The following is a 20,001-nucleotide window of genomic DNA, read 5'->3' on the forward strand; positions in this document are numbered from 1 at the left end:
ACCTCTTGATTGAATAATGCGAATAACATTAAAATAATGGTAGAGGTACTTTATTTTACATACAGAGTTTCTTATTATAAGCTAGCAACATATTAACAATTGCATTTAGATAGCAATTCTATGTATTAAATATGATATTAAAGTTAAACTACAGAGAGTATATTCTAAGGAATAGAACTAATCTAGATTTGGTACAATGACCTCGTTAATATAATGAAAAAATCGAAAATGTTGCCGAAGCAACAACTCACACTCAGCTATTATAATATTACATCACAGCTAGAATGTTTAGAGTTAAACTAGATGAAGTTTACTATCCGATAAAATAATTTAAGCAAGTGTGTTACGAGGAAGTGTATTCTTTAGCCCACCCTTTACTTAGTGTACACTTATAATATATCACAAGAGTTCACCTAAAATTAGATAGCACATAGACCTATAACAAGAAACACTACTATGATTCCATATAAAAACAATGCTAACTATCTTGTAATGTCTCTTGCAGTAAAACTTCGATGCGCGGAAAATGTTTAAAAAATGAAGAAACTCAATTTGCAATATAGGAAAGTGTAGTGGTTAATTGGAAGACAATAATTACCAGTACATAATAAATTACTGTAAACAGGTCAATTGAAACATAGATGGCTTGACACATAGATGGCCCCAAAAGATGCGTGTATAAATTTGACAGCTGTGGGATCAGTAGTTTGTGAATTATAGCATTTTGAGTAAAGCAACTTTTGTTATTGTGAAAAAAAGATAAAAAGGAATTTTGCGTGTTGATGAAATATTGCTTTTTGAGGGGAAAAAATACAGTTGAAGCAAAAACTTTGCTTGATGCCGAGTTTGCAGACACTGCCCCAGGAAAATCAACCATCAAGGATTCGTATACTGAGTTTAGACGTGGTGAAATGAGCATCGAAGACTGTGAACGCAGTGGAGACCCAAAAGAGGTTATTACCGACAAAAATATTTAAAAAATCCACAAAATTATTTTGAATGAAGGTAAATTGAAATTGAATGAAATAGCAGACATTCTAGAGATATTAACTGAACGTGTACATCATATCATTCACCAATATTTGGGTATGAGAGATCTCTGTGCAAAATGGGTGCCGCGCGAACTCACTTTTGACCAAAGACATCGAGGAGTTGATGATTCGGAGCAGTGTTTGAAGATGATCAAGAGTAATAAACCCGAGTTCTTGCATCGATATGTGATAGCGGATGAAACATGACTCCAACATTTCACTCCGAAGTCTAATCGACAGTCATCCGAGTGGACTGACACGATGAACCCGCTCCAAAGCGTGGGAAAACGCAAAAGTTGGCTAACAAGTTTGTGGCATCTGTATTTTGGTATACGCGTGGAATAATTTTCATTGACTACCTTGAATGAGGTAGGATCATCAATATCGACTATTATATAGCGTTACTGGACCGTTTGAAGGACAAAATCGTCAAAAACGGGCGTATTTGAAGATAAAGAAAGTGCTACTTCACCAAGACAATGCACCGTGTCACAAGTCAATGAAAACGATGCCAAAAATCCATGAATTGGGCTTCGAATTGCTTCCTCATCCACCGTATTTTCCCGATCTCACCTCCAGCGACTATTTCCTATTCTCAAATTGCTATTCAAAAAATTGCCAAAAAATGTGTTTTACTAGGCCGAGGACTTTTCGATTGACCTGTTATATAAGCAAAGATTAAAACCTACATGAACCTACCCAACTCAATTATGGGGAGATTCCACGAAAAGCAAAGAAAACATAATGCATGTTTTCCATAACGAAGTGTTAAGAAGTATTTTCCAGATACTCTAGGACTGATAACTTACATAAAAATCTTCAGATATGACCTCAGCCACTCTTACAACACTTGAACAAAACACAAACTCAAAAGAATTCATTTGATTTTGTGTGCAGTGTTAATACACGGGCATGATTAGACTAGAGAATAAGTTATTACCGATATGTCTACGCTATTGTAATGATAAATTGTAGATTTGTCGCCAGCGTAATAAGTAAGACTGTAATAAGTTTTAAAAAATCAACACAATAGATACAGACATGTTTTATCTTCATTGAGTTACATTATATTTTCTGCTAATACTAGCTTCTAATATTAAACCATGTTATATGAGAAATATGACAGTTAAAGACTATATAATTACTTTCAATAAATTTTCTTTCTTTTTACTTTGTCGTATATGGACTGTATGTGTTCTAGTTATACTAAAATCGATTTATATATTGAAAGCTCTAACTATTAGAAATGGGTAATATAAAAATGCATAATGTTATCTAACATGGACTTGAGCTAATTCAATGAAACTTTGAAGTTTACTTGCAAGTCTCATAATTACTTTTAAATAATAATAGCCGCCACGGCTTTACGGCTTACTAGGGCTTTGATAAGGCCTACCAGAGATATGAACATTCCATTTCGATGTAAACATTTCAAAACAATTGAATCGTCATCTTCTCAGTTAGTTGAGGCTTTTTTAAATAGAGTTTTCACCTATTCAAATTTTATTCCTTATAATTTAATCCTTCGAGATGTTTTTGTCATTGACTTCAGAATCAACACTTTTAAATTATTGAAACCAAAACCAATAACTGGAATATCACTTGAGCAATATCACCATAAGTATCAAAAAATATATAATGGACTTCGGTAGCAAATGTCACACATAAAACACAATTTTAAACGATTCGTTATATACCAAATTATTCACTAGATGGACGACTGTTAATTTATATAGAGAAATGTTAAAACTAGTGAATTTTACAGGTCATTTAACAAATACTTACATAGCTACTGCTATTGAGTTAAAAACTTGAGAAGGAACAACCATCTCTGTCTTACAGATTTCTTTAATTTATTTAATAGTGTTTATAATAATTTATATAAGTATATTTTAAGAACCGATATAGCAAGATATTTGCACGAACGCCACTGGTTGTTTTCACATGACCGAAATATTTCCGCTGAACCTCCCCCGATCTTTAATTACCTGTTTGGAGGTATTTTTCAAAAGGCCGGAGATCGTAATTAAGGTTATTGGAAAGGCGTTTTTCGGCCATCATTTTGTCATTTTTCCTTCAAATATTTTCCAAAAAAAAAAGACGTCCCCTTTGAAAAGGTCGCGAAGAAAAACATGTTTAGTCCTTTTGTTCGCGAAGTTTGAACAGAAAAATAACGGACTCAAGAGAATTTATTGTTTTTTTTTTGACCAAACTAATAAAAATATAATTTTTGGAGCAATATAATATTAATTTATTCGTAAATATAGTTTCATTACAGAAAAAATACAAAGGAACATACTAATATTTTTTTAAAGAATACTAATAGCTTTGCGTGTGATTTCGACAACATTTATTTGGTTAAATAAAATATATTTGACTTTATTACCAATACAAATTTAATTACAACATATCCCTTTTACTTTTACCGGGAGTCAATCTCTAAACATTTCTTGTTCGAAATTTCATCTATATCCTAATCTAGATACATTTAAAAATAGTGAATAGTGCTCTAAATAAGACGGACTGAATCAGTTCAACACAATTAAATATTACAGATACAATATTCCGCATAGACAGCGTAACCATCAAAAGATGCGTGTATAAATTTGACAACTATCGGATCATTAGTTTATGAATTATAGCATTTTGAGTGAAGCAACTTTTGTTGTATTGAAAAAAAATGAATAAAATGCAATTTCGCGTGTTGATAAAATATTGATTTTTGAAGATAAAAGATGCAGTTGAAGTAAAAACATGGCTTTAACCCGAAAATGAACCATCAAAGATTGGTATGCTAAGTGAGTGACGCGCGAACTTACTTTTAACCAAAAACAACGACGAGTTAATAATTCGGAGCAGTGTTTGAATATGATCAAGCTTAATAAACCCGAGTTTTTGCGTCGATATGTGACAATGGATGAAACATGGCTCCATCATTTCACTCCCAAGTCCAATCGATAGTCGTCCGAGTGGACTGCATAAGATGAACCCGCTCCAAAGCGTGGGAAAACACAACAGTCAGTTGCGTATGGACAACAACATGCGTATGGAATAATTTTCATTGACTCCCACGAAAAAGGAAGGACCATCAACAGCGACTATTACGTTAATAATTATAGCGTTATTGGACGGTCTGAAGGACGAAATTGCCGAAAAACGGCCGCAGTTGAAGAAACATAAAGTGCACCAAGACAATGCACCATGTCACAAGTCAGTGAAAACGATGGCAAAAATCCATGTAAACGATTTTTATATACCAAAATAATAAATGTTTAAAAGTGATTAAAATTAACATAAATAATCGAGAGTATCGAGATTTAGAAGCTACGTTAAGCAATGTGTCTAATCTAGTTAAGCCATACTTAATAGAAATAAGATAATATATATTTTGATACAAAATCGCCTAGGAAGAGATTAATTTTAAATAATTTACATACGTATGATAATACAGTTATCATTTTAACAGATGATGTTACTAATTATCAAACGACTAGTTATTTGTTAACAAATTTCATGTTGAAGCCTCACTGACAGTCTTAACTTATTAATATATGTTATTTCGTCGAAATGTGAACAAAAAATGTTGTCAGTGCTTTGAAAATGTCTGAATTATTACTGCATACTACCGTACTTACTCCTTCTGAATACTACTTGTTTCAACATAGGAGTCGTAATTTATCTGAGCAGCCCTTCACTTAAGATACGATTGCAAAAAAATGGGTCCATTCATGGATAGCCTCCAGACATATATGGCTCTTTCCAGATGGTATCCGTAAATTGCCTGACCATTGAGAAAATTTAATGGTTATCAGTAGACAACATTTTAACTAAAAAAAGTATATACACAGTATATCGATTCTAAAAATGAAGTTTGAAATTTAAAAAAATTCCCTGAAATTATTTATAGGAATAAAACTCTTTGTAAAAGTTAAAGAAAATTCATTTGGAGATTAAGAGTAATCTAAATATGTCCGAATATTATGTTCAGATTGTTATTTAAAGCGCCATTTATAGGTCAGATAAAAAAAAGTTACATTTGATACATTAAATTCAATTTTTTTGCCCGACCTACTAGATTTCCATTGTTTTATCCAATCGAGAAAAACGGCCGTATAAAGCGAGAACATAATAATAAAAAAAGGCGTCTAATTCCGTATGGAGTTCTATAGCCATCCCCTTTTTTCCCTTGTTACCTGTTTGACTGGCGTCCCTAAAGGTGGCCGAAAATAAATTTATGAAATATTAATAATGCTGCAGCGTTCGCTTTTGGCCCGTCCCATCGTGGCCCCGAATGAAAAATGGTCCGCGACAGAACCGAAATAAAATGGAATTTCCTCAAAATAATGCAGTACAGATGCTACAGGTATGTCGGAAGCTCACGGAACAAAGAAAAATGATCCGAAGATTTACTATTTGGTTTGTTTTCGACGTCGTCTAGTCCTAACGGTACAAACTTTACAAGGATATAATTAAACATTATCTGATATTATAACTGGAAGCTATTCTATTCAGAATTGTTCTTGGGGAGACTAATTTTAAAAATGTATTTACAAATTTGAAATTTATTTTTAATCAAAAGTTTTTAATGTCTAGTTATTAATAAGGCGTTGAATATGTTCGCCCAATGATATTTATTGAAACTAAACTAATATTAAAATAGTATTTTTAGTTTACAAGTTTATTTTATTATTGAAGATAACTCGTACACCTATTCCAACATTACCTTGATCCCCTCTTATGAGAAGATTCATAACTTAAAGGTAGCTACACCTTATAAATAAACTGAATCTCTAAATAATTCGTACCTTATTTCAACGTCTACATTAATTTAAATGTATTTTATTAACTATAATACGATATTAATTATGTAATTAACCGACTTCAAAAAAGGACGAAGTTTTATGTTCAGCCGTATATTTTTTTTAATGTATGTTCGCCGATTTCTCCGCCATATTCTTTTTTTATACCAAAGAGTGCACTTCCGAGGGGGTCCTATTGGAACCAAGTCATGATCCGATGGGGGGGAAGGGAATAAATCGAGAGACCGCGGCTTCTATGCCCAACGGGGGCAGCAACTTTTTCTAGTTTGATTGGAAAATTTGTCCGAAGCCTGAAGCCTTCCTTATTTTCAATCATTAAGCTTAATTTTCATAAAGAAACCTTTATCTCTATTTTTACTCATAGGGGCTTCACTTTTCGTTGGGCTGTCCATTTTAATACTTAATAAAATAACTGCGTAATTTACTGAATAAATATCTTACGCTAAAAAAGTAAAAATAAAATATTTTTAACAAAAAAAAAATGAACCGATAGATAGATGTACGTACTACATGTATTTTGTATTCATAATCTATTCCCAATTTAGTTAGTTTAGTTAGTACATATTTTAATTTTATCGGAAAATGTACTGGCTAATTGGAAGAAAATCACAATTATCAATACATAATAAATTGCTGTTATATAAGCAAATATTGAAACCTATATGGACATATGGGAATTATGGGGATGTTCTGCAAAGAGTAACATAAATAAAAAAAAATTTTTTAGGCCAAAGTCATGAGAGGTATTGTGGGTGCACCCAAATACTATAGGACTGATTACCTACACCGAGACCTTCAGATACACATAGTCAGTCAAGAAATCAAGAGAATTGCAAGGAGATACGAGGAAAGACTCCATTCTCATACTAATATTGAAATATTGCAACTTTTCGATACCACCAGAACAGGACACAGACTCAAAAGAAACAAACTATCTGATCTTGTGTAGTGAGGTGCATATATTAAAAAATGTAGCAGTGACATGTATAAACATTATTTCACCAGAGACTGAGTTAGGACCGATGGGTTCTCCTAGTTATATACCTAGATTTAAGTTGGTTGGTTGCAAAACGATAAACATTGGTAATTACTCGAGGAACTTTGTTTTTATTTATTTAAGTTACCAGATGATTTAATGTTTTCTGGGGTTTCGTGCTTAATGTATGGGCATAATCTCATATTTGTATTCTCTAAACTGAAAGATTATTTTATTGATTGACTAACCATTACAGTTATTTAATTTTAAGTCTGATATGCTCAGAATTTTTGGAATTTGGCAACCACCCTTAAGTGATATTCTCGTCTATTTACCACAATATCAAATTGTCATAGACAGTTTGCGAGCTATTAAGCTGTATTTTCCAGCCTCCAGTCCATTTCTGTCTCTCGTTGATTGCCACATGTACTTTTTCGATAGCTCTAAGAAGAGTCTTTTTTCCTTAATGACTGTGTTGTTGGCAAATATTTTAAATGCTGTTTCTTTTTTGGTGGAATATGGGCAGTGAAAATCAGATATAGGAGGGGTCCTAATACACTGCCCTTTTCTTTAAAAGTATTTTCAATTATATCTGTTACAGTAACAACGCTTACAGTTTCTCGGCTGATTTCTAAACTTCGCTTAGTACTTACAATTTAAATCTTCGAATCGCCTCAATCGATAATCTTCCATATGCAGTATTATTACGATTTTTGTATTGATGCAATTTCTAGATATTATTCACGTTGGTCACAAAACAAACACCTATCACAAACACAGCCACTATTTCGACAGGAGCAAATTTTTCTAATACATTTACCATATTAAAATGGCTTTTATAATAAAGTCGCTGTACTATTTTCAAATGTTTCCATTGTCCAAAATGTATTGGCAAGTTTTATTTAAATCACTTGTAAAGAAAGAATGATTTGGCATCAAAAAATTGCAATCAAAATCTTTGCATTCTTGAACATATGACATTAAAATAGAGATATATTAGATTATGACCTGCGGTGTTGTTGAATAGGCTTTTTTTATTTTTTTCTAGCCAAATATATATTCCCCATCGGAGAAGCTACATGTGTTTTGGGAACAACACTGGACATATATTCTAAAATACATGGCACTGATAGGGAAAAGTGATGAGTGGAAGGAGGATTGTCCCATGAGCAATGCTGTTGTGTTAGGTAGTGCCAGTTGCACAGATTTTCAACATATAGGCAAACATATTTGGACTGAGCTATATCTACTGCAAGTTACCAATAACGATGGATGAATTGCAGCAGCACATTTCTTTTTCTTTCATTTGTTCTAGTAAATAAAATAACTAAATTTGTCTTAAATACAATTTTATACATTCATATTCTTCTGAACTTAAACTTATTTTGTAACTGCTACAACATAAATACCCACTATTCATCTAAATCTAATATTGAAAGTCTTGGCTTTGATATGGACATAACATTATTGAAAATACTACTTTGATTTAATGTTACGTGTGTACTAAGCTGCATCATACACTTACATTTGTGTATGAGCTTGTGTGCAATTAGACAGTTGTATTGAACTAAAGCAATACATTTATTACAATTCACTATTAAATATTACATTCAATACGAAAAATAACATGAATTAATTAAAATTTCTCCCATCAGTAATGTTTTCCTTGTTTTTCTAACTACTATAATACACAAAGCACTGTTTGTCCACTGGGCATCGGCTCTAAATGGTTAATTCGGTTTAGTGAAGTTGCTTTTCCTCATTTATCTGACATCATAATGTGACTCAAGCTATATTCTTTATGCTTCTATAACCTTTAAGATTTAGGTCCCTTTCTCCAGGTTTAGATCACTGTTCCCTATGAGCGCTGCATTTACTGCTCTCTCTAGATCTATTTTGTACTCGTAGGAAAACAAAAATTTCATGTTCTGCCAATGTTTTAAGTGCAGATTTACTAAAACAAATACAAATAATAATGAAAGAAATATTTTCACTTTTAAATGTTGTTTTGGACCAGGAAACTATTTAAAAAATATATACGTATTATTTAATACATAAGAGTATCTTAATTTTTCTGATAACAAAATTGTTTTACTTATTTGTATTCAGGTCTTTAATAATTATGATATTTACTCAATAATTTTAACATTTGTTAGTTATTTCTTTTGCTCATGGATTTGCTTAAATATTTTATTTAATTTTGTAAATTATTTTCATAATTTTAATTTATATTTAACAAGTCGGTTTCCGTATGAACTAATTATGCAAATAAGTTATTTTGAAATTTAGTTGCATCTGATTGATATAAAAGAATCAATATTTTAAGGTATTAATATAACAAAGTTAAGGATCATATTCCTTATGGTTTTTAAATTTTTGACCAATGTAATAAGTTGACCAATTTAATGATTAAAAAATTATGAGTTATTTCTAATAATTAATATTCATTTGTTTTAATAATTTTAAAATTAAACTTAAGGATTTCTATTTATATTAAAATAAAGAAAAATAAAAATCAGTTATATTACCTATTCCGAAAGTAAAAAGTAAATTAGTATTATTTATCAATATCAGTGTTTCGTCAAAGCAACATTAGTATTTTTTACTATATTCCAATCTAGTGATTCTCAATCTGATCATATTCTAATATTGTAGAATTGTAGAATTGTTTTAAAATAGTTACAAGCTAATTCAAATTTTCATTTAAAGTAGCCCCGTTCAAATGTTAGAGCCAAAATTAATTTGGAATAACACATATACATATTAGTAGTAAAATCCTTGTTTTAGTGTAATTCCTAAATATAAAAGTCAACCTTCGTATATTTAATGAAAACTGTTCGTTTCGTCTAAATCGTTTCAATTAAACACAATACCTAGAGTCAGTTTATAGCTAAACCAAATACAATATCAACAATTTAAGAGTGGAATAAAAAAGTTTTGATATATAAAATTTCTATAGTACCAGCGCATTCGCCAATTCATAAAATCTCTAGTACAACTAGGTGTAAAAATTCCCACAGTAAATAATATAGCCCGTGGCGAGAGAAAATTATATTTCCATGTATGCAATTTTCATTGAACCGCAACACTCGTTCTTGAAGAAGGCGGCTTTTCCCGTTAAATGCTACCAGAAGAAAAATCCGACCCATTGTTCTTGAAGCAGTTTGCAAGATCATTAGTCATTTTATCGCTGTGTCGTGACTGAAAATGTTGTTTTATTGCTATCCGTCTATCTTACAACATATAACTGTGAAACGTTCTTTTATGCTTGAAGAAGAGAGGAAATTGCGAGTACATATAGAATTCAGTAGTTTTATTATATTCTTCCACGACATTCTATGATTGATTACTATACCTGCTTATTTTTATAATTCGCAGGGTTATAATATTTTTTTTCTGGTGAAGGTAAATTTATTGTATCTTCAGTACATAATTTTTTTTTCTGTTCAGTTAATCTAACTCTGCAACCCTCTATACCTTTGTAAACCCTAATATTTAAAGTGTTTTCTGTACGATAGGTTAAATGTTCAAATACTTCAGTAAAAGGCGGTTATCTCTTTGCTCATATTTAAGTGCGAGATTAAAACACTTGATTGTTTATTATAAATTTTCATTTTAAAGGTATCAAGCTCCCAAATACTTAAACAATAACTATAAATATTTTATTTATTATCATTCGGGAATATCAAAATACGAAGGGATTATTTATTTACAAATTGATTTGCCCCATTAAGATAATCCTCATTCCATATTACTTACATTAACCATTGTTATGGTATTCAAAAGGGTCAAAAATATTCTTCTACTCTTAATCAGGTTTAATCTATCAACTATATCAGGCTACAAGAGGATATCTGTTTGATTTAAGATTTCCCTTTTTTTATGTGAAGCCAATGTATACTATCAGAGCATATTCGGGCATCTAGGGAGGATTACCTTCATTCAAATTATGCATTTTTAAAAATTTATGTTTTACATTGTTACTAGTTTTACATCGTTGGCGGCTAACCTACAGTTTGTTTTACATTAAATTAAATCTATGTATAACATATCAATTGAAAAGTCACCGGCCTACTATAGTAAAACACGTCTTTCTGGCAAAATTTGTTTCTTTCTTATTCAACATAATTCCCTTTTAAGGGTGATACACTGATTATAGCGATCCTTATATACGATTTGTCCCTTGCTTCAAAATAGGCCTCAGTTTCGCCGATCACCTTGTCATTCGACGAAAATTTCTTTCCAGCGGGCATTTTATTGAGATCAGATTACAGGAAATAGTCGCTGGGGGCCAGATCTGGAGAACACGGCTGATGAAGAAGCAATTCGAAGCCCAATTCATGAATTTTTGACACAGCACTTTCTTTTTCTTCAAATGCGGCTGTTTTTCGGCGATTTCGTCCTTCAAACGATCCAATAACGCTGTGTAATAGCTGCTGGTGATGGTCCTTCCTCTTTCAATGTAGACAATGAAAATTATTCCATGCACATCCTAAAATACAGACGCCAGTACCTTGCCTGTCGACTTTTGCGTTTTCCCACACTTTGGAGCGGGTTCATCGTGTGCAGTCCACTCGGATGACTGTCGATTAGTCTTCGAAGTAATATGATCGAGCCATGTTTCATCCGTTGCCGCATATCAATGTAAAACCTCGGATTTATTACGCTTGATCATCTTCAAACACTGCTCCGAATCATCAACTCGTCATTGTATATGATATGATGTACACGTTCAGTTGATATCTTTAGAGTATCGGCTGTTTCATTCAATTTCAATTTACCAATTTACGGTCATTCAAAATCATTTTGTGGATTTTTTAATTGATTTCGTCGGTAACAACCTCTTTTGGGCGTCCACTACGTTCACCGTCTTCGATGCTCATGTCACCATGTCTAAAACTTATCATACCAATCCTTAGTGGTTAGTTTTCCTGGGGCAGTGTCCGGAAACTCGGCGTTAAGCCAAGTTTTTGCTTCAACTGTATTTTTTCCTTTCAAAAAGCAATATTTTATCAACTTGCGGAATTCCTTTTTATCCATTTTTTTTTTCACAATAACAAAAGTTGCTTTACTCAAAATGCTATAATTCACAAACTAATAGTCCAACATCTATCAAATTTATACACGCATCTTTTGAGGGTGAGGGCATTTAGTTATAGTAGCGCCATATATGTGTGAGACCGGGTAATTTTCAATTGACCTTGATTATGTGTTATCTAGGGGTACCTATCGACCCTATCTGACTCTCTGGTTAAGAACCTTTTTGTATCAAGTTTCATTTCGAGATAGTGCCGATATTGTCGATTATTGGCAGTTATGCCGTCTGATTATACCTGAACTGCAAATGCACAGATTTACTTTTGTTAATGTTTATCTTCCAAGTCTTCAAAGTCAACCTGAACTTATCGAAACACAGTGTTATTATATAATAATACACCCAGTGTTATCGACTTTTTACCATCTAAATCTTATCTACTTTGGAACTACTGTTTAAGATGCACTGACAACCACGGTTTGCTGCATCAGGTTTACTGACTGATTAGTAATCAACCTCTAGAAGAAAACTAGTCCTAAATAGTCTTGTTATTTATTTGATTGAACTGACAGTCACGATATTACTTAGATTACAGCGGCTAACAAGTCCGCTTAACTTTCATTCCGTATAATTATATTGGCAATAGATAAAAAACAACTAATTTGGCTTTTTAAATTCTCTATTCTATAGCTTTATAAATGTCTATACAATATATGTGTATATATTTTAATTAACTGTAATATATGTTATTTATATCGAATGATGATTAGAAATACAAAAATATAATAACGATGTCAAGTACAGTACAAACATATACAAAAGGTAGATTCATACTTTATTCAACCAGGGTATATATTAACAAGAGAGGGTTTAACTTAGAGAAAGGAAACTGTTTTAGTCTAGGGAACACGATATGAAAAATGCGGTATAGTCTCTTGGTCTAGTGCTTGAGGGAATACTATTAAGGATTGTCCATATCCAGCTTTAGGTATTTCCAAAGATCCTACCAAGGCATGAGTTTAAATGGTTCATATTGATATCAGTGTCGAAGATGATGGTAGTAATTGTCCAACTTTTCTCGTTTCTCACAGAGTTGATATTTGCTTTTAATATTCTTTCTCCTTATTTGAAGATAAATTATATTCGATCAGTAAGAATATAGCTTGAGTTTTTTTTCTTCCTTGTTTTTCATATTTCTGAATAAGTCTTTGAGCTCGTAGACATTTTTATTTATATGCCTTCCTTTAACTTTAGTTTCACTCCTTCATCTTTTACAGATAAATTACTACTTCAATAAGATAAATACGATTTGTTTGAACTTGAAGGATATGGTTCAAATCAGTATGAAATATTTTATTTCATATTTTTCGCTATAATTACGTTCAAGCTTCATACTATATAATAAAACAACTAAGTGCATGTTTTTTTATTTATAAATTCTTTTAAATTTATATACTATCATTTCCACACTCAATGCAATAAAACCTATAAAAAGGCACATACAGTGCATTAGAAATAACGGTAAGACGTAATCTATATTTATGCTCATTTTAGCTTTCTCATTAGCCATTGTATCTTGCCTTAATACATACTTATTTTGATGATATTGAACAAATCCGGCATCCACTAATCTCAACAGCTTCCTGTTAATTATCTCTATGAGAAATAATTTCCTAGAAAAAACCCAAACCAATGGAGTAAACATGTTTTTTTCTTCAAAACATACATTGTACAAATCGGTATTATTTCGTGAAGTATACTCAATTTCAGAATACAATTTAACAGCTGATTGATTTTTGTTTGTTGTGGAGACATCCTGAACTAATTCCTGTGTATCTTCGTTCATATAAACCTGCAGATTTTCGCAATAAGAACTGATCGTCTCAATTTCGTTGTTCTCAGATAATTGCACAGGTGTTCCTGTGAGATCGGTTATAAATTTCGTCTGATAAATGACCATAAAGAAAACCTGGAATCCGACTGCGGCAAATATGATGACTCTCATTCCTGGATTTTTGGGGATCTTGACAGAAGCACCTAAAAATAAAAAACTGATCAATCAAATGATTTCTAATAAATATTTTAGATGTTGAGATAAAAATATTAAAGGACTATTAGATGTTTAAAAATTTGCTGTTGTTAGAAATTGGTTTTAGTTTTATTGATTTAAAGATGGCGATTTTAATATCAATGATAAGGAAAGATCTGGAAGACCAAAATAGTTTGCGGACAATGTATTGTAAGACTTATTGGATCGAGCAGAAACTCTCAAAAATCATTCGGACAACTTATATAGTTCTGTGGTATATTTTGACTGACGATCAAGAGTGCGTTTACTACAAGCCCAACCACAAAAATTCATGGATTAGTCTAGGGTTTAACTCGAAGTGGAATATTAAGGGTCATAAAATTTTGCTGTGCATATGGAGGGACCTACAAGGGGTGTTTTATTTACTTGATAAAACCGAATGTAGCTGTTGCTGTGTCGATATTAATCAAACAAGCTGAACATCTGGTTCTTACAAAAATGGCTAGCTTACATACTTCCTACATTTATAACTGTTTCGAAATTCGCTTAAACTGCGTCAAATAGTACTTTGAAATTGCTCCATGGTTGCGCGTGTTGTCTAGAGTAAGCAAAACGCAGCAGCCATCGCGCCATCGCCCAAGCATAATAAGACCCACGCGATCTTGTGAGATGCCTACCGCCTCAACTACCTCGCGCTCCAGTCGGAATCCTGCCAATACGAGACCGTAGATTTTTGTCATGTTATCCGTCGTAATAGCTGTGGTCCTCTAGCTGTCCCCTCGGGATACCTGGTGTGGCTCATCAAAAACCAACGTGCCACCACCTTGAAACTCGTTTAATTAATTTTTGCGGTCACCATAGAAGGAGAGGAGTTACCGTACAGCATCCAAGCGCTCTTCCATTTCATTGTTTTTTTCCAAAAACAAGAATTGAATCTCCGCCCGATAATGCTCTTTCCTTTGTTCTAAACAGAGATTTCGGCCAGATTAAGCACTTATCAGACCACCCTCGCATATGAGGATAATTTTGAAGATATTGGCCGCCGGTGCAGCAGTGTTTATTAAAACATCAGATCCTGATTCGGGGTAAGTTCCATCAGGAACTAGGATGACAACGAAAAAGATCACATATTCTCTTGAATTAATTGATGACTGTTGAATAGTATTAGTTTTCATAATTTATTGACAAGTTACCTCCAAAAATCCGTAATATATAAAGGCCTCAAAAGTATTTCAGAATTCTACCATTATGTATACTAATTATTCAATAAATATACAGTCATATTATTCAAATACATAACTTACCTATCATTATTCTGTTAGTTGTATCAATTGATTCTAGAAAACTCATCGGTTTTTGGTCCTTTAGTTTACTGATGGCCCATAACCCTATCATGATAAATATGAAATAAATTGTAATCGTTATCCTAGCTGCAAACGTTAGGAGTTCGTGTACTTTGTCGAAAACATATTTATTGGTATTCTGTAAAAAAAAATAAATGACTATATCCGCCTGCATTAAATACATTTTACTCACGTTATCTCTACATATTATAATTTTATCTACAAGCCACGGATAAGATGTGGCAAAATTATGTCCAGTAATAGGCAACGGTTCTCTAAGTCGTCCAAGAATCACATCATATCCCTCTTTATTATCAATGAAATATCGTATTGATTCGTTTTTTATAAGAGTGTATTGTACCTGAAAAACAAATTGATAGTTCACCACTATTTTTAGCCTATTACTAACTATACGTAGTTACCGGGATATTTTTATCTTCTATAAGCAGTGAAAATATGTCATGTTCTAAGCCATATACGTTTGTGATGTTTTTGGAGTTTGGTGGTACTTTGGTCATAATGAAAGGTGGTTTCAACTGTGCTAAAATTCTAAATATTATTTAAAATTGATCAGCGCTATAGATAGCATAATTAATTGTTTATTTTAGGCCTAAAGAATGTTTGCTATGCATTTATTGTTATTTTAATAAAACTGTATATATCGGTCCGACAAATACTTAGAGTTACTACCCTATGGCGCCTCTAGCATGTAGTGCATTCTCGTATACTGCTACTGTCCACTTGTGGTGGAGGGAGTCTCGGCCATTTGGTTCTTGTTTTTGGAAGGGAAATCGCGCAGCGAAATTAAAGTGCGTTTGGATGATGGATGCGTTTGGACGGTAACTCTTCTTCTTCGATCGCCACAATCAAAAATTGGTTTAACGAGTTCTAGTATAGTCGCAGGTCGGTTTTTGATGAGCCAAGCCCAGGTATCCTAAAAATGGCTACCACGGAGGATAACATGGGCATGAGAAAATTGTTGGTGCGATGGGTGTTGCGATTGCTCACTCTGAACAACAAGCGCAATCATGAATCCACTTCGGAGCAGAGTTTTATTTTGTTAAATTGCAATCGGAAAGAATTTTTGCACCTTTATTTGCCCTTCAATGAAATATGGATCCACTGGTACATATCGGAGACCAAGGACAATCGAAACAGTGGACCTAACCAGGAGAACGTGCTCCAAAGAAGGCGAAGAATGTCGTATCGAACGGAAAGGTGATCGCCACCGTTTTCTGGAATTCACAATCTGAACCGTTGCACTATGCTGAATTATTGGGCTGATTCGACGCCGAATTGCGGAAAAAAGGGCCTCATTTTGCGAAGAAAAAGTTGCAATATTCCTTTCGACTATGTAGACTTCTTTTGTAGGCTAAGTACTTATCGGACAACCCTCATAAATGATAAAATATTTTGTTATAATTTATTTCGTAATCTTAATTTATATGATTTGACGTAGATACCTAGAGGTATGTTAGGATTAACAAATATCTCATCAGACACAAAGTTTATGCGATTGTTGATAGACCTATATGATTTCATAATAATGATACTTTCCATCATTATGGCTTAAAATGATGTACATAAAGGCAGCTGAACCTCATAGCTTCCAAAATAGGTGGAAAGTTTATCCATACTGTACTTAATACGTACAAAGATTTAATTCACCATTTGAAGTTGTTGAAGCAAAATAAATCAGATCCTCTGCATGTATGTATGTATGTAGAAACATCGAGATGTGACAGTAGATGAAACCAGTATGGAATAGTGGACGGTGTGGAAATACTTATATAAAGATGTAATACATAGTATATCATAAAGATTACAACAAACCTGAAACCATAATTGCCAGTTAAATGAATAGTAGTTAGTGGAAACCGTTCAAGATGCCTAAGAACAAATCATTAATTTTTGAAATGATTTACTATGAATGGCGATGAGTTGTTATCGAGCACAAGTGATACAAGTGATTTTAGGACAACAGTAAAGGCGCTAAAGAGGCAATCTTGAGATGCAAAGTTTTAAAATTTGAGATTCCGTAAAAATTTTATAGGATGAAGAACTAGCCATACCTTTATTAAAATGAATATATTTGAAGCAAACTAAATCAAACAAGTTTGTTTATTTTATAAGTGTTACTATTAACTTAAACTTAAGTAGTCTAATTTAGTTTTAATTTGGCATATATATTTTGACGTATTTATCTCGCGTCTTATTTGTGCTAGGACAATAATTTCATTAAATTAAATTAGTTAGTAAATTAAGATGGCCTTAGCATATCTAATGTAATAAAGATGTGACCAAAAATATAGATAATCGATATGTTTTATACCTGATAAAATCCGATTTTCTGGAGAAACAAATGAACATATTTGAAAACCATATTAACAGCTTGAACGTCATCATTTTTCTGAACTCTATTTGATGATAACACATATATCAATATAATAGCTTTGCCAATATTTACCCAGCATAAATCGTCCATTACAACCTTTCAGTGATTTCATGAATATGGACATTAATGTGTAGTTAATTATGCCTGATACTGTCATTAAATTGTTGAACAGCACACGTGCAAGGGGCGGTTAAATCAAATATGTAACTTTTTGTATGTAAATTTTAATACTAACTTTATGGTGTAGTAGTTATGACGACGGGACTATATGTATATGGAACATCCGCTCTGTTGCGTTTGCAGTTATTGTCAGTTTGTACATTTTTGTCTGCACGTAGTCACATTATAAATATTTACATATATAAAGTGGCTTTTTGTTATCGCAAAATTCAAACCGGTTAATATGATAGCAGTATGAGGGCAGCAGGTCTGAGATCGTTGCAGCTTAGTAATTTACTGAATTTTATATAAAAAGAAATCTGTAATATTTATATATTAATAGAGGTACAATAGCTTCTAATATTCAGTCACAACAGCTACATTTTCGATCTATGTACACTTTACAAAAAAGGTGTATCCATATATCGGTGTTTTCGTATATATCCATCCATATATATAAGGAAATAGTTCAGTTGTTAAAATTGATATTAAGTTAAAATAGAAAAGCAGAATAGTTAAAACACCAAACTATGAATACGAAGAGCATTATTCTACTGTTAATGCAACGTAGTATATTCGTAATAAACTTCAACGAGAGATGCAACTGACCAATGCCACTCAGGAGGAAAGGTTTACTCTAACACCTACTCTTGAAGATATCCAATTTTTAGTTCCTGGACGTGTATTTTTGCTGTCACAATGTGTGAAAGTTATTTAAAAATTAAATTTATAGGAACTGCGATAAATCTATTTAATTATATTTAAAAACACAACTAAACAAAAAGTTTATTAGCACATGGAAAATCCTTTATGAACACCTATTTTGAATGACTATATTATGAATAATAATAATAATACACTGTATACTGCATTGTTTATGAACACGGTTTCTGCAATATAAAAGCGGTGAATTCTATTACATTATTTGTTTTATAACACCAGCATCAAACCAAGAATTCAGAATTCCTATTGTTTCACGATAATCATTCCTTGTCATAAACAGTATTCAAGATTGTTTCGGATGATTCGAAGGTGGATATTAAAAGAACCTCTTGTTACATGACCAATTTTGATGATGAAGAACCATTAGTTGTCAGAGGCTAGTTGAGTTTCACGACATATTAAGATCATCATAATAGCTTCAAGATCTTTGATGCAATTAACTAAAAAATATATTATTATTAGTATAACGCTGAACCAAGTAATTTAATTTTTGAATATTTGCTTCAACGATACAACTGATTTTTATTAGATGACTTTGATGCATTCATGTACAACACAGGAAACAAAACAAATAGGTCATGTTTTCAATCCAAGAGATGAAACTCTTTTAAATAAGTCAGACTCATCCCGGAATGAGACAAACGAATGTGCAGAATGCTTCGAAGATTTTGAGAAACGAAAATTTAAGGTGCATTAAATACATTTTACTCAGGTTATCTTTACATATTATAATTTTATCTACAAGCCACGGATGAGATGTTGCAAAATTATGTCAAGTAATAGGCAACGGTTCTCTAAGTCGTCCAAGAATCACATTATATCCCTCTTTATTATCAATTAAATATCGTATTGATTCGTTTTTTATAAGTGTAGTGTACCTGAAAAACAAATTGATAGTTCACCACTATTTTTAGCCTATTACTAACTATACGTAATTACCGGGATATTTTTATCTTCTATAAGCAGTGAAAATATGTTATGTTCTAAGCCATATACGATTGTGATGTTTTTGGAGTTTGGTGTTACTTTGGTCATAATGAAAGGTGGTTTCAGCTGTGCTAAAATTCTAAATATTATCTAAAATTGATCAGCTCTATAGATAGCATAATTAATTGTTTATTTTAGGCCTAAAGAATGTTTGCTATGCATTTATTGTTATTTTAATAAAACGGTATATATCGGTCCGACAAGTACTTAGAGTTACTACCCTATGGCGCCTCTAGGATGTTAGTTGTCTTTTATTAGATGACTTTGATGCATCTATATACAACACAGGAAACAAAACAAATAGGTCATGTTTTCAATCCAAGAGATGAAACTCTTTTAAATAAGTCAGACTCATATCGGAATGAGACAAACGAATATTCAGAATGGTTCGAAGATTTTGAGAAACGAAAAATTAAGGTAAACTTTATTCACTGTGTCATGTGTAAGGATGGCCGCACGAAACCTGTACACTACGGTAATTGTTGTAACCGTTGTCAATGTCT

The 20,001-nt window shown here is 32.3% G+C and overlaps 1 protein-coding gene across 1 annotated transcript; it reads right to left on the reverse strand.

Moving 5' to 3' along the window:
- Positions 1–13,282: 13,282 nt before the first annotated feature.
- Positions 13,283–15,367, reverse strand: LOC143194217 (uncharacterized). The gene is made up of 2 exons (XM_076400824.1): positions 15,196–15,367; positions 13,283–13,899 (listed from the first exon to the last, which is right to left on the reverse strand). Exons 1-2 carry the CDS (start codon positions 15,284–15,286, stop codon positions 13,289–13,291), a joined length of 702 nt encoding a protein of 233 aa, XP_076256939.1. The 5' UTR covers positions 15,287–15,367; the 3' UTR covers positions 13,283–13,288.
- Positions 15,368–20,001: the final 4,634 nt, after the last annotated feature.

This window comes from Rhynchophorus ferrugineus, unplaced genomic scaffold, assembly GCF_030347505.1.
Source record: "Rhynchophorus ferrugineus isolate W39M unplaced genomic scaffold, kcgeb_rfMv2 rfM1, whole genome shotgun sequence".
NCBI lineage: Eukaryota > Metazoa > Arthropoda > Insecta > Coleoptera > Curculionidae > Rhynchophorus > Rhynchophorus ferrugineus.

Excerpts from the sequence above, each read along its gene's own strand:
- LOC143194217 (XM_076400824.1), bottom strand. The coding sequence starts at position 15,286 with ATGATAGGGTTATGGGCCATCAGTAAACTAAAGGACCAAAAACCGATG. Across the intron at positions 13,900-15,195 it reads AACTAACAGAATAATGATAG|GTGCTTCTGTCAAGATCCCC; the intron begins GTAAGTTATGTA and ends TTTTATTTTTAG.